We start from the raw sequence: 15047 nt of genomic DNA on the forward strand, positions 1-15047 counted from the left end.
ACACCTTCGGACCATAGAAATCAGATCACTGATCCATATTCTTCCTTGCTGCACACTCACTGCCAGCAGAATGGCATTTAAGGCATTGTGACCAACCTAAAGAAAGTTACGGTGAAAGTGCGGATAATTTTGGACTTCCCCATGTATTTCAAAGGGGATAGGTCCCACTGTGGTAGCACTGGCAGAGGAAATTTCACACAAGTAAAACAGCAGTAGCAAAAAAATCTGGCAAAACCTGAACTGGCTAACTAGCTCAGTTGGTAGAGCAAGGGCACGGTATGCCACAGACCCAGGTTTGAGTCTGCAATTTTTTGCTGAAATGTCTACATATTTTATTGAGATTGGCAAACATTTCTGACAGAAATTCAAATAGCATCCATAATTCACATATGACTAGGGCTGACTGATGCCGATTTATCGGTACTGGGCAATACCAGTAGTATCGGTATTGGAAAGTATTGGTTGGAATTCATCTGCTGATACTTTTCCAGCATATAGATTTTTCACGGGGTCTGCACAAAATGCTGCATGACACTTTCACAGAGATTAATTATCCTGGCAATTATGCAAAATTCAAACTTTCTTTTAATTTGCATCAATATTCCATGAAAAACTGCATTTTGTCATTACATAGCATCTACGAGGGCAAATCAGTAAGTCGGTTCCATGATTTTTTTTTGCAGAGGATTGGATAATCACACCAAGGTGAACGTTTGGGTACTGAAAATGTCATCCAACCCGAGGTCATAATGAGTGATTTTGTAATGTTCCTTTGTCTCTTCCACAGATGACAGCAGTGACAAACATGACTACCTGCCTGACATCATCAACGGTCGAGGAGCAGCTTTCCGTGGTGCGGTTCTTCTGGGCTGAAGGCAAGACACCGATGGAGATTCACGCGAAGATGAAGCTGGTGTATGGGGACAATGTTTACCAAGCTATGCCGTGCCTTGTGTGACGAGCAACAGTGACCATGTCTGCCTCCTTCACGACAACGCAAGGCCACACGTCGGCATGGAGGTCAAGGAAAAAATCGCTCGGTACGGCTGGGAAATCATGGAACATCCACCATACAGTCCAGATCTGGCACCCTCTGATTATCACCTCTTCGGCCCTTTGAAAAAGGCATTGTCTGGCCAGCACTTCTCGTCTGATCGTGAAGTGCAACATGCTGTGCGGCAGTGGTTGCAGCAGCAGCCGACGACTTTCTATGCCACAGGCATATCCAAATTGGTGTCACGGTGGGCATTGCCGTCGGTGGTGGATATGTAGAAAAATAAGTAACGAACTGCTACTCCTGCACACCTATTGTAGTCTTGTTTAACCAATAAATTGCTGTGAAAAAAAATTGTGGAACCGACTTATTGATTTGTCCTCGTATTTTAATATTCTGTTTTAATACTTGAATATTCTAAAGCAAATTTCTTGGTAAATTGATGCACATAATTGGAGAACATTTACAAATTGATCAATATTTTGAACAAATTTTGATTGTTGCAATATCCAAGTACTGGTATCTGTATCGATTCAACCTTACATATGACACAAACACCTCCCACAACAACTAATGCAGCAGAGTACATATTACAAAACAATGCATAATAAAAAAAAACACCACTCACACAAAATATCAACAAGACCGTCATACACAATATTAAGTACAAATGCAGCTCAATAATATACAGATCAATATTGAGACAAAGGCACATACACGAGCTGGAAATACTGTCATGGAAAATTCTCCAGAAGCAACAATACTGGAGGCTATAATGAAGATTTAAAAAATCATTTCCATTCTGTACAATTAAAATATATCAAAAACATAATAAAGAGTATCAAGAAGCACTTGGGTGACTCGTATACCTGTTGATCTACAACCCTGAAATCAAGCCTTTGTTGTTAAGATTAATTATTGAGTCTGCAATGATTTTGGCAGTCTTCTTTTGGTAACCACCACTTGTCAGCATTACTATTGGAATTTGACGTGCTCGTGCCATCATGAATACAATTTCATCTCTTCGGATTATTCCCTGTAAAGAAAAGAATACGGGTACGCCAATTATAACATGTTATTTTGCATATGGATTGTTTTATTCAATGTACAGGGTGTCCATAAATTATTCACGCCATAACAGATCAAAATATCTTTACTGTAAAAAGTTTCTCGGAAACAACATGGAATTACATTCATTGATTCAAATAATCTTTAGTGAACATATTTCTCATTATTAAAAAACCTCTACAGGGGCACCCTGAGTTTCTTAAGTCATTTAAAATGGTAACTTTTGAGCGACTTAGAAATACCGGGTGTCCCAGAAGTCTTTCCCTGATTACAAACTTTATTCATATCCGCTATATGTAAGTTAGAGATGTGAAAGTGGTGCCAAAATGTTGGAAAACTAACCAAGTTGTTTTGTTGCAGGTTTGAGTAACGTGGCTGTAGTGTAGCAGTGTCAGTGCCCAGAAAACCAGAAATGTTCACAAATCAGGAAAAAGCTCAGCATGTCCTCTGGTATCACGAGACCCGGTCACCAATAACAGTGCAGAGGAACTTTCTTTTGCCTAGAATATCTGCCATCAATAAGTTGGTATTTAACAAATGGAATTTATCTTCATTCCCAAATCCTGTCAAGTCCAAGAAACACTGTATGGAAAGATGCCACCTGATGTCAAGAGCATTAATTCCGGATTCCTTGGCACTGACACTGCTACACTTCAGCCACATTAATGAAACCTGCAACAAATAAACTTGGTTAGTTTTCCAACATTTTGGCCCCACTTTCACATCTCTCCATTGCATATAGCGGATATGAATAAAGTTTGTAATCAGGGAAAGACTTCTGGGACACCCGGTATAAGCCTTTCCAAGACCAGAAAAATGAAAAACTTCAAAAAAGAACAAATCTCACAACTTTGTGTGTTTGTGGGAGCAGTTTTTTTTTTTCAGATGAAAGAGTAAAGTATTTTCTTGTGTTTTGTACAGAAGGTATTTAAGATCTCTTCTCCTTAATCGATGTTACATGATGTAGATCTTCACAAGGGAAGTGTAATGGACGTCGGAAAGGAAGATAGTGATACTGCTACAGTTCGTCATGACATCACTTTCACTCCTGCCCATTGATTGGCTAATAACTCGCTGGTTGCAAACCCAAAGTGCATTAGTGAAAGAGGCCACTTGGCTACACCGAAACTTTGGAGTTCCTATCAGGAACCTGGAACTGCTTGAACCAAGGTTAAGAATGCTGCATGAGAACTCCAATATCAGTTCTCGATATCAGATAAATGTCATATCGGTCCATGCCAGCCATTTATCACAGAGCATTTCCTGACATTCACTACGAGACTTGACGACAAAAGGCCCGGCGTCAGCGCTTGTCTTTCCCGGCAAACAGGGTCCGCGACAGTCGGTAGAGTCTGCTATTAAAATTACAGTTTTCATATTGTGTACTAACCTTGACTACAGAAGGTGTTGAAAATTATGTCCCTCTTCTGCAGCACATTCTTGGCATCTCCGAAGGAAATTGGCATTTACACGTGCAAGTTCATCTACTGTAATTCTCCTGATTTATCATACAATACTCTCTTTTAACTCATGGATGGTTTGCGGATAGTCTTTGTATACTTTATTTTTTAGATTTTCCCATAAATTAAAAGAGAGAGAAGGCAGGGAGAGCGAAAAAAAAAACAGACTGTAGCGTGCGACTGTTGCGGACTCCGTTCACCGGGAAAGACAAGCGCTGATGCCGGGCTGCTTGCCGCCGAGTCTCATAGCAAATGTCAGGGAATGCTCTGTAGAATAGATCAAAAACAACAGCTTCAAAACCCAGGATTAAAAACATATATTATCATGAATTTCTTTGATTCATTTCATTTTAAGGCTACAAAAACTTAAAACATCATACCTGCGCAGTAATGGACATTAAACCAAGGCAATCTCCTTCTAGAACATCAGTGCCTGCATTGTAAACTAGTATGTTTGGATGAAATTCACTCAGAGCTTCTTCCATGTTTCTGCAATAAACAAGCAAGCCTTTTAGGAAAAAAGAAAGATAACATAATATAAATACATTTATGAGGATATGCAAATATTAACTATAAAGTGTTTGTAATGCAATAATTTGTTGTGTTGTGGAGCAAATTCTATTATTGGGAGGTAAGCAGGACCTCTTTAATTACTGTATGTAACCTGACGAGTGCTTTGAAAAAAGAAACAACATATTTAGACATTTATTTTACAGAACTAGTATACATATATAAAATACAGTGGAACCTCGACTTTACGTTTTTCAGGGGACCATGCCAAAAAAATTAAAATGATATAACATTTTGTTGTTTTGAGACCACCAAGACTGAATGAATAATACGGGAAAATGTAAAATATGGGAAAATAAAATTGGGGTTCCACTGTATATCTTTATCTACGATTCAGGTAAAATTCAGGCAGGCCATAACAAGGTTTTCAAGGTAAATTTTCCAAAAATTCTAGGTGAGAAATAGTAACAATTACCATATAAAATTAATTTGTACATCTTACTAAGTATGAGATGTTGAAAACTAACAAGTTGTCAACTACCATAAGAGTATATGACAATTGACAACGCTTCCCCTTTGACGAATACGATTACGCAATCACCTCACCTTGGTTGTTTAAAACTAACAAAAATTAATTTATATAAGTACTAAAGACGATTGCCAAGACCAGGAAAAATGTTTTTTAATTAAATATTCAGTTCTTCAGTCTGTGAAGAAAATCAATGCAAAATTCCCCACTGCCAAACAACAATCACGCAAAATTCTCATAATTCATTAAAGAAAACAACAAAATGGCAGAATTTCAGAATAAATTATAAGCTTCATAATAATATAAAATCAGTACAATTACCAGCACTATTACCAATTTTGTCTGCATTGACTAACGCCAAGAAGAGTGCTGGTTAATTTGGTCCTTCCCTATATACAGATAATCTGAGTATTCAGATGCCCAGATCATACATATGTGGGTTGGAGATTTAATAGTGGCAATTCATTTAGAAATTATACAAAAGAAAGGTACTATGAAACTTTTTCAGCCCTTCGATGTAGCCACCAGCATCCGTACAACGCATTGCCAGCAATGTGGGTCGTGGTTCGAATGGAGCGGTCTATTGCGTGAAGAATCTCTGGAACAGTTTGGATGTCAATCAAAGTCACAGAGGCTTGAGTCCAGGAAGTATGGGGATGATACAGCACCTGCTAGTCCCTCGAGCTAATAAATCAGCCACAGGTTGCCCTACAAGAGCCCGAGCATTGTCCTACAAAATGATGGAAGGATTCTGCAGAAAGTGTCGCCTGTTGTTTCGCAACACAGGTCACCAGCAATGCAGATTCCCCGCACACACCACTAAGACCTTGATGTCACTGTCGTTTTGTATGGCTATGGGCACATTCAATCTTTATCCAACTCCGCTGTTCCTGATTCAAAAACATTGTTGTGACTACACAATTTCAGACCACCAACTCCAACGATACTGTATTCCTCTCGTCACTGCGTGTGCGCTTAGTGTTGGAAGGAAGAGTCCATCTTCTGGGAGGTAGTTTAGGTATCAAAATAACATGTGGTATAAGCGAGAAGAACCGGTTCCATTTCATTCCATTCCGTTACCAGCGCATATACAGCAGTGTTGCCACTATTAAATCTCCAACCCACATATATATCCTTAATATTTGTTCATTCAAGTTACTGAATATGCAAATACCCAGCATATTCAAATATGCATAAATGAAGAATATCTGCAGAACACCTGCAATGAACAGTCTGGATAATGGCTATCTTGAAAATCTATAAGGTTCAAATATTGACAGTGCAGATTAACCAACTAAGTGGAACATTTGAACATTCAGATAATCCACATATCCAAATATCTTGATAAGACAGATATTCAAATAACTAAGGTAATCTTGATGCCTGAATATCCAAATATTCACATAATATGAATAACCAGATGCAGGGTCAACATTGAATATCTTCAGTATCAACTTAAATTCTAATCCAAGATATATACACACATACACACACACCAAAAGTTCACAATGATGGTCAGTATCATAATTAATACAGAGGTACAGCTAACAGCTCACAAGAAGATTTCCCAATGGAATGGAAGTGTAGTGACGAAGTGAAGTGCACCCTGCGTCAAAAACACACTGGCATCATTGAAACAGGTGAAGCAACGCAAGTTGTTGCCGTATATTTTCTTTGAACTTCTTTGACAATGACATACAGACTAAATAATGCACAAGATACGGAATACAAAAATATTTGGTACACTGAAGAAAGGAAAAATTCTTCTGTTGCCACTCACACATCATGCTTGTGTAATTTGTACCAAATAATGCTTTTCTGCACATTCAAGATTACATAAATCAATTACATTTCTTTCAATCTCACGTGCTTTACTATGTACAGTAACACCTTTCCTCCTTACACATACCATAACTCCTGGAACATCAAATAACCTTGTAAAAAGAGCTGAAACATAAATCAACTCTGACATACCAAAAGAACACTGACCCCAGCAGAAGACTTCCTGCTAACCCTAAAATCTGCAAATGGACCGGTTTTTCCCTTCACCCTGCCTCCCCTCATTTGAGGATCTTCTCATGGGCTGACTGCTGTATCTGTATTTCATGAACTCTTCACATACACCATGTCTATGGAAACAAGAATTATACTAACATTTCAACCTTGGTGAGATACTCATCATCTTCTGTGAAATGATACAGCTCCACCCTGCGTTTGATGGCCTCTTTGGCAGAATGATCTTTTGGGTAAATTTCTCTGTTGTACATGTCGAAAATGTACACATTTGGATGGTTGTAGAAATCTCTCTCATGTCCATTACCCTGAAAATACATAAATAATTTTATAAAACATTATAAGGACATACAAAGATAAAAGTACAGTCTTACATTTAAGGCAAAGTGTGACAGTTTCACCAGGTGTGCAATTATATCCATATCGTTGGAATGGGCTACTTTTAAAAAAATGGCTGGACAAAAGAGTATGAATTTCTCTCCATGTTGCAAGTGGAAGTGGTTTTCTAAGTTGATTGATTATTAAGCTAGATATGATCTGTTCTCACATATTCCTTATGGAAAAACAAATTCAAGTTACAGATAATCAAATGGAAGTTTCGACTTTTCAATACACAAGCAAAATCTTGAACCTGTCCTGTTCCCATGGATGTGTTTTGCTACAGCATCAGAAGTTTCATATTCCCAAGAGAACAAGTAGTAAAACAATATTCCAATAACAGTAATGCTAAGTTTTCTCTATGTCCTACAACCATCAAGCACACAGACCTCTCTTTCCGCAGGGAAAAGTTGGTGAGGGAGAAGCAGTTTCGGCTTCTTATGATGGGCTGGACATGGAAATGTTCCTCGTGCCCTTAAGTTCAACGGATATTTATTTTTAGAAAGGTATAAGGGGCAATCCATACCCAATGATGCAGCACTGGTTACCCGACCATTTTTTAGAAAATTTAATTTTTTCGTTGTTGTAATTATGCAAGTGTAATTCAAAACTAGTTCAAAACGAGCATTATTTTATTTTTATTTGAATTTGTTTAAAAATGGCAGCCATTTTTGTTTGACCAAATCATCAAGAACCACTGTGCAACAACAGACATTCTACCCATTAATACAACAAGGACACCATTTTTTTTTCTCACACTGTCCATTATTCAGTATGTCCATTGTTGACGAGAACTTTCTCCATATACAGTAGTGTCTCAATAATTTCAAACTGATGGGACTGACTATCTTGAATTACAAAAACATTCGGACTATATGTAATACCTAGAGAAAAGTGAAAGAGGCGAAGAAAAAAGAATGAAATGAAAAACTACAGCATGTGGAAAATGGATGTTGTTATGAATATTGTACTTACATCGCTCAGTACAGTAGTAGTAACGCTAACTACAAGAAACAAAATAGTTAAACAATATTGAACTTACACTTAAAAAATGGCCATGTGTCTTCTGCTTCATGAAACCCACTTATCTGGGCACATATAACCCATGGTGCAACAGCCTGTGAGGGTTGTTGTAGGTTTCCATGCCCGGGTTACATACTCATTCGTAGCTCCCCAATTACCTCACTATGGTGGGTGGCCAACGGTCCCATACACAGGCCGAAATTTCAAGAGAAAATTTGTACCTCTTCCCCACCAGGAGACCTGAATCTCTATGCATCCCGTAGCCGGAGCCTAAAGCATGACGCCTGAGACCAGACAGGCATGGTGCGGGACTATCTGAGCACTTATCTGAAGAAAACTAGGATTTTCCTGCCTTGTATGACACAGAACATCGAATTATCAATACTCTACTGTACTCCCATGTATCTCTCCCAAAAAAACTATCCATTACCTTGTAGCATATTTTCTCGTCCTCCTACGTATTACCAAAAATCCGCTACATAGCTCTAGTGATGCTTCTCGACACATCTAGTTCATTTGTTTGTCACTAGATGGCTCTGTTCTTACTGTCTTCTATTTTGACAGTTACCGCCTCACGGTGCTTTCTGTAACTAAAATCCGTGCATCGTTTGTCTGCCCAATCTCAAACCCTAAAGCTGTTGCTTCTTCGCTGGCCGACGAGAGAGAGAACAGCTACTGCATATTTGCTGCGGTTTCCCACAGTATTGAGTTGCTTGGCGTATGTGACCTATTTGGTCGAAATGTAAGACAAGGAAGAAGGAGGCCATTTTGCTCTTTACAAAAGCACATGTATTGCAGGAACAATAAGTGGATTACAATCGCAAAATGGCAGGTTTGCTCGTCGTGAGTTTATACCAAAATATGCCGGATAGACAGGTATGTTAGGACCTCTATGTTTTTGGTGAACAGTGCAATCAAAATCCAGGTTAATCTCAGAACAGTGATCTTTAAAATTACGCGGCCACAGTTAGAACCTTTTTTTCTATTTGTTAAAGTAGTACGTTAATGCAAACTTTAGTGACAGTATCGAACAGTGAATATTCTCTCTCCTTGGACTTAACTATGTTTTCTTGAGATACTGGCAGCATGAGTTACATTGCATTCAATTAATCTTTACACAACACAATTTTTAGTGCAGCACTTATAAAGAACGATTTGTCGCAACACAATCAATTTAATAAGGCAGAAACGAGTTATCATCCGTTGAAAGTAACGTTGAGAAGAGAGACCTTGTCCGTACCACCTTTGTTAACGGAACAGTCGTTTAGCAAATTTGTAAAAATAACAAATGTTCTACAACCAGAAACAAAAAGACAACCATAACTTTGCAACGTGCCCACTTTATCCCTCGTAACCTTCCGAAAATACAGTAGCATTAAAGAAAGACGTAATTCATGCAATAAGGTCTGTTTCAAGAAATAAATAAGGTTCTTTAATTAAATATCTTACACGAGCCAAGCTATGTTTTTACGATGTACAGTAGTTTAAACAATAATTATGATTGAGATCAAATTCCCTTATAGTAGAATGAATTATGGAGTTGTACATAAATTATCCATTGTTCATTTGTTGTGTAAATATACCAAATCTATATGCATGCGTATGCAATTAAATGGGCATGCGTTTAATGAATTATATAATGACATACGAAGTACTGTTAGTTTGCGTGCTAGAATTGAAAGACTGTTATTTATCAATCTACTATTGGAACACAATTGAATTGTGAATAAGCAATTGTAACTGTTATTTAACTCACGAATAAAAGTGACGTATTTTTGTTTTGTCTGTAATTGAAGAACAATTAAGTTAAGACGGTTCCTAGCTAATGGTGAAGGTAGTATTAGTTTCATGCACCAGTTTAGTGTTCATATTTTCAACGAATTCTTGTGTTTATTTAACAGAAGGAACACACACACCATTCGTTCTCTTATTAGGGAAATAACGAATGTGGTGTTTGCGTCACTTCAGAAAATATCTGTTATTTAACATTTTGTTTGACGAAGTGAACCAATTATTGTCACGGCTTTCTTGCTTACGCCCTCCGTGTTAGTGCATCATTAAAATTACGCATGTTTCTTGTAATTGATGATGCATCCTATTTGTTTGTCATCATATTAGACAAAAAAGAATAGTATGGAGATCACCTAAATTAATTTAATTCAATATATCTACGAGTAACCGTTTTAAAGTCTACTTTGCGCTTACCCGCACGTCGACATCCTTTTTGTGACTTGACTTTATTTTTAATTTCGTTGTCTAAGGAAGTCCAATAATTTGGATTGTCCAGTTAGGTTTACGAGTGCTATAACATCTTACGCCCTATAACATGCTTCCTTTCCAAATTCCCTGGGTGATACCTGTGCTGCAACCTACCTGGACGTCACAACCTTTACAAGATATGTCATTATACATACTGTCTTACTCCAAATGTATGCTTAAAAACTACTTAAACTACTTAAAATAAATACCTGATGAGCATCTAGATCAACTATCATAGCTTTCTTCACTACTTCATAGTTTTTGAAGAGAAACTGAATGAGCAAAGTAATATCAGCATATGGACAAAAACCTCCTCCACTTCCCTTACTACAATGGTGGAATCCACCTCCAATGTTTATGGACCAGCCTCGCTCAAGAGCCAGCTTGCCCGCAAGAATGCTGCCACCAGTCTGATATCTGGAAGGAAATCATTTGATAGGTTTGACAATTTTAGGTCAAGCAGAAGATATTTTCAATATGCACCAAAATATGTTCAAAAAAATTCAGTGTTGTCTGGTATAACGTTCCAGGATGCTGTTGATTATGGTGGAAGCAGTTTCCCATAGGTTACTATAGAAATAATTTGAATCAGTTTCCGAGCCTGTCCAAAATCGTGAAACATTGTAAAAAAAATGCAAAGAATATCAAAAACACCACATATGTTGGAAATGTTAGGAATTTTCTGATTCATGAACTATGAAAAAATGCAGTTCATATGATAGTGTGCGTACATAAAGAGTTTGTCATTCATTGTTATTTCAGCTTTCTATGCTTTGGTAAGTCTTCCTTTCAGTGCAACCATCTTTTTCAGCATGTATTTTAGCCAGGTCTATTTCTCTTGTATTTACGGTTCTTCCAAGCACATGAACATAATTTTTGATGTAATGTTTTTGGAGAACACACTCTCCCTTCATCAGATATTTATTCTTAGTTTGATTAACATTACAGTTCCAACAATCTAGTGTGTTCTCCCAAAACATTATTTCAAACATTGTTTATAGGTTTGAAGAACAATAAACCACAAGAGGAATAATTCTAGAATGCAACAATACGTACATACAAGAAAAAAATTGGTCACTGCTTGTGAACAAGTTACAGAAATAAAAAAAAAATGTTGGTTTGCTTAAAAATATTGCTTAAACTAAATTTGTTCCTGCTTTTAGAAAGTAAATGTTTGAATACATAATTTCTAAATTTTAAAATCATAAAGTTTCACATTAATTTAACAATGTTTGCTTCTAGACTTCAATTAAACTGAATTTACCAAATGCAAATGGCATGCAGAGAATTACTGGAATCTTACCTCATTGGCTGCAAATAGCTATTTTGTACTAAGAAATTTGGCACAATAGCAAGAGGGGGGATTTCTGCTATTCTTGCAACATTCCAGCTCCACTGTAATGGAAATTAATATTTGGTTATTATCCCCAAAGAACTTAGTAAAAATGCACTATGAGTAGGGACGTGAAGTTTTTGATTTATTTTCCCCTAAATTTCAATGTTATTTTTTTTACTGCAATTCGGTTATTTTTCATGGTTTAGTGCAAAATTCGGTGTTATTTTCACATGCATTTTTACTGTTTCTTCTATGCTTCAGATTTTCACATTGTTTTAGTTCTGGAAAATTGAGACAACTTTTAGTTCCATTGACAAAGAAAAAAAATTATGGCTTACCTTTGTGAGAAATCACCAAATTTCTTCCATTTGGAAAACTATTTCATCTCATCAACCACTAAATAAATAGTGGCTGATTAAATATTTATTGAATGATAACACTGAAATATTTGAACACAATCATACACATCACATTTCCCTAACAATGCCAAAAAATCCCTCTGCGACCTCAAAATACAGTTTTGTGTACACAAACATACATGCCCCCACACCCCCAAAACACAACAGGTGCTTCTTCCTAAAAATTTTCCCGTTCCTACGTACTTTCCCTTCGGAGAAGATCCTCTCCCCCTTTCGCCCAGCGAATTCTATTTCAGGACGAGGTTAAATGCTGTCAGTCAAGTCTGCACCAAACTGCAATAAATGAAGCATGACAATCTCTTTTGAATCGAACTTTCACTAGCTAGACTAGAAATAACAGAACTCATACCGCTTCAGATAGTTCTTTTTAAACAGAATAAGTACGTATTATCCATAGTTTATATTGCATATTACGCAGCATTTTTCACGCTAAAGTGTAAAATTCGGTATTATTCTGAAAAATGGCATAAATCACGTTATTTTGATATTTCGAAAAACCAAAAGCTTGTCTCTTTTACCTTCTCAAATACATTTTAAAAACTTTATTTTGCTTCCCTCAACTTTACGGTGTTATCGTTAAAACAAAAACTTCACGTCCCTAACTATGAGATATGTACTTGAATAGAAAACAAACAAGGATTGTTAAACTATACAATCCTATTAACATACATAAAAATAAAACTGAGTTCGAGTTTTTGTTTTTAAGTACACTTTATGCAAACCTACATTTCAATTTGGGATCCAAACCATTACATGCCTCCAATGGGTATGAAACCCAGGACCCCTTGATTACAAGGGGACAGTGGCAGCGATAGGGTTCCAAAACCAGGGGAGCAAGGTGCCAAATCGGGAGGGGGGGCAAATACATTGTAGATAAGGTTTAGCATAGTGCGGTGGCAAAATGGTGAAAAGTGGGGGGCAACTGCCCTCCCTAATTGCCACCAGTGCAAGGGGACGACCTTACCACTGCACCATTAGGGTGACCTAAATAAAAATAAATTTTAATACATAAAAAGAGCATGGGGGTGTAAGGGGTGCTCGTTCCACGTAGTGAACCCTGGACTGCAAACTAACGAGGCTCTGGCGACTGGCCCGATGGGCAGTATAATACTGTGTCTTATCCCTATTTGTGCCGAGTGCCCTTTTTAACCTCCACTTTTAACGAAGGTAAGGAAATTTTAGTTTTCAGACACGCTTTTATTTTTGTTATGATAAGGGGCTGGACCCCGTATAGTGTGACGGGTGCAAAATAGCCTCAGTGCTGATGCACCCAAAAAAATTTAATTGAAAATTAATTCAAATAAAAGGAGCATGGGTGGGGGGAGGGTATTCCTAATATTTCGTTTCACCAAAAATTGGATAGTGTTTTTCAATCTGATCTATGGTATGCGCCTCAAATTTAGATATATTAAATCTTGTTGTTTGCCACCGAATTCCATCCACAAAACACTTGCATAAGTCCATCCTTCTGAAAATGCCAAATATCCATACTCCTCACGATAGACACAATCTTGCAGACCATATATTCTTCCATAAAATAACCAATGGGAACATTACAAGTGATTGACTTCTCCAGGAAATTCAATTTCGAGTGCAGTCTCGCACCACAACGAGCACTCAGCTTTTCACAAATCAGAAACCAAGATTATGACTCATCCAGCGTTCTCTCTTCCACAGACTACCTGGCCAATACAACACTTTAGCAAACCGAATAGACATTTTTGAAAACCAGGTACGTTTTGACTTTTCTTACACATTGTGTAACAATATGTAAATCACTTTATCACATATATGTATTTTAGTTTATGTTGTTATTTATACTTTTATTTTTCCATTGTTTTTACATTCCAATGTAAAATGGCCAATGCTGTATTTAGAATTCTCTGGTAAATAAATAAGTCAAAAGGAACGCAATGCTGTTAAAGAAGAACAATACATATTTCACTTTCTTGTTTATGTGGATGCATATTGGAATTTTTGATGAGGGTGGACCATAAGGCAACTGGAAAAACATTAGGTGTAACAGTTCACGAAATAATTTAAAAAAATATCTTTAGAACATCTAGTCCATTCAACTACCAATCAAAATTGAGGACCAAATTGGTCAACTGCAGAAGGGAAAAAGAAGAAGCAGCACAATAGATGTTTCTTTATTTTAAGCAACTTATCTTATACAACTACATAATGATTGAGAGAAAAACATTTTCTACTGATTAAGAATGCTAATTAATTTAGATAGTCCAAGTGTCCTAATTTCCAATTGCCATATTAATATTTTATTTTCACAGTAACATATTAATATTTTGAACTGAACAGTCACATGTGTTTGTTGAAATATATAAAATGTGCTGGGTATAACACTGCAGGAAACTGTGTTGTAAAACTGGCCTAAGTTTATTCTGAGGTCCCTTTCTCTTCCCAAATTTCGCAGCAGAATTAACCTATGTTCTGGAATTTTGCATATCTCAAAAGTCAACAGTGTGGTAAATTATAGAATTCAGTAGAGTCACGTTGCAAACAACAAAAGATTCAAGCTCAAAAAAAAAAAAAAAAAAAATGCTCAGGATAAAAATACCATAAGTATGCTGTGAGCCAAATATACGTAACTAATTGGCGTGAGGCATAGATTCTGGCACTGCACGAGTTCCATATGACTCATGCACATAAAATAATTAACAATAACTATTTTTCATGTAATCATCAAGTAGCATATTGCTCTCAACATTTTATTACATTCTTGTAATAACACATCATGGTCCAAAGGAAAAAAATCTAATGTGGCAGTAAATGTATTAAAAGATACAATTTAGAAAAAGTAACATATCTAGATTCACTTACTCTTAGGCTCTTAAGGTATTCGGGCGTATGAACAACCTTCAAGTCATCCTCTGTGGCTTCATTTGGCTGTACAATTGTGTTCTCATTCACGAGTAATGCATCCTTGAGGTACTGTTAAGAATAAAAAAGTGTGTACATTGAATACATACTGGTTGTACTTTTAACATTATGATTAACTTACAAATAGATAGGCATGGATTTTTATGTAGCCAAAACTCAG

At 36.8% G+C, this 15047-nt stretch overlaps 1 protein-coding gene across 1 annotated transcript in view; it reads right to left on the minus strand.

The window, feature by feature from the left end:
- Window positions 1–407: 407 nt before the first annotated feature.
- Window positions 408–15047, minus strand: part of HDAC11 (Histone deacetylase 11) — a 38955-nt gene continuing 24315 nt past the window's right edge. The window contains exons 4-9 of the mRNA XM_083129612.1: window positions 14828–14938; window positions 11538–11629; window positions 10444–10651; window positions 6716–6882; window positions 3903–4011; window positions 408–2030 (exon numbers count right to left, since the gene is read on the minus strand). Of these exons, the coding sequence (XP_082985738.1) occupies window positions 1872–2030; window positions 3903–4011; window positions 6716–6882; window positions 10444–10651; window positions 11538–11629; window positions 14828–14938 (846 nt within the window). The 3' untranslated portion in view covers window positions 408–1871. The remainder of the gene's footprint in view (window positions 2031–3902; window positions 4012–6715; window positions 6883–10443; window positions 10652–11537; window positions 11630–14827; window positions 14939–15047) is intronic.

This window comes from Lepisma saccharinum, chromosome 10, assembly GCF_977018435.1.
Source record: "Lepisma saccharinum chromosome 10, izLepSacc3.1, whole genome shotgun sequence".
Classification (NCBI taxonomy): Eukaryota; Metazoa; Arthropoda; class Insecta; order Zygentoma; family Lepismatidae; genus Lepisma; species Lepisma saccharinum.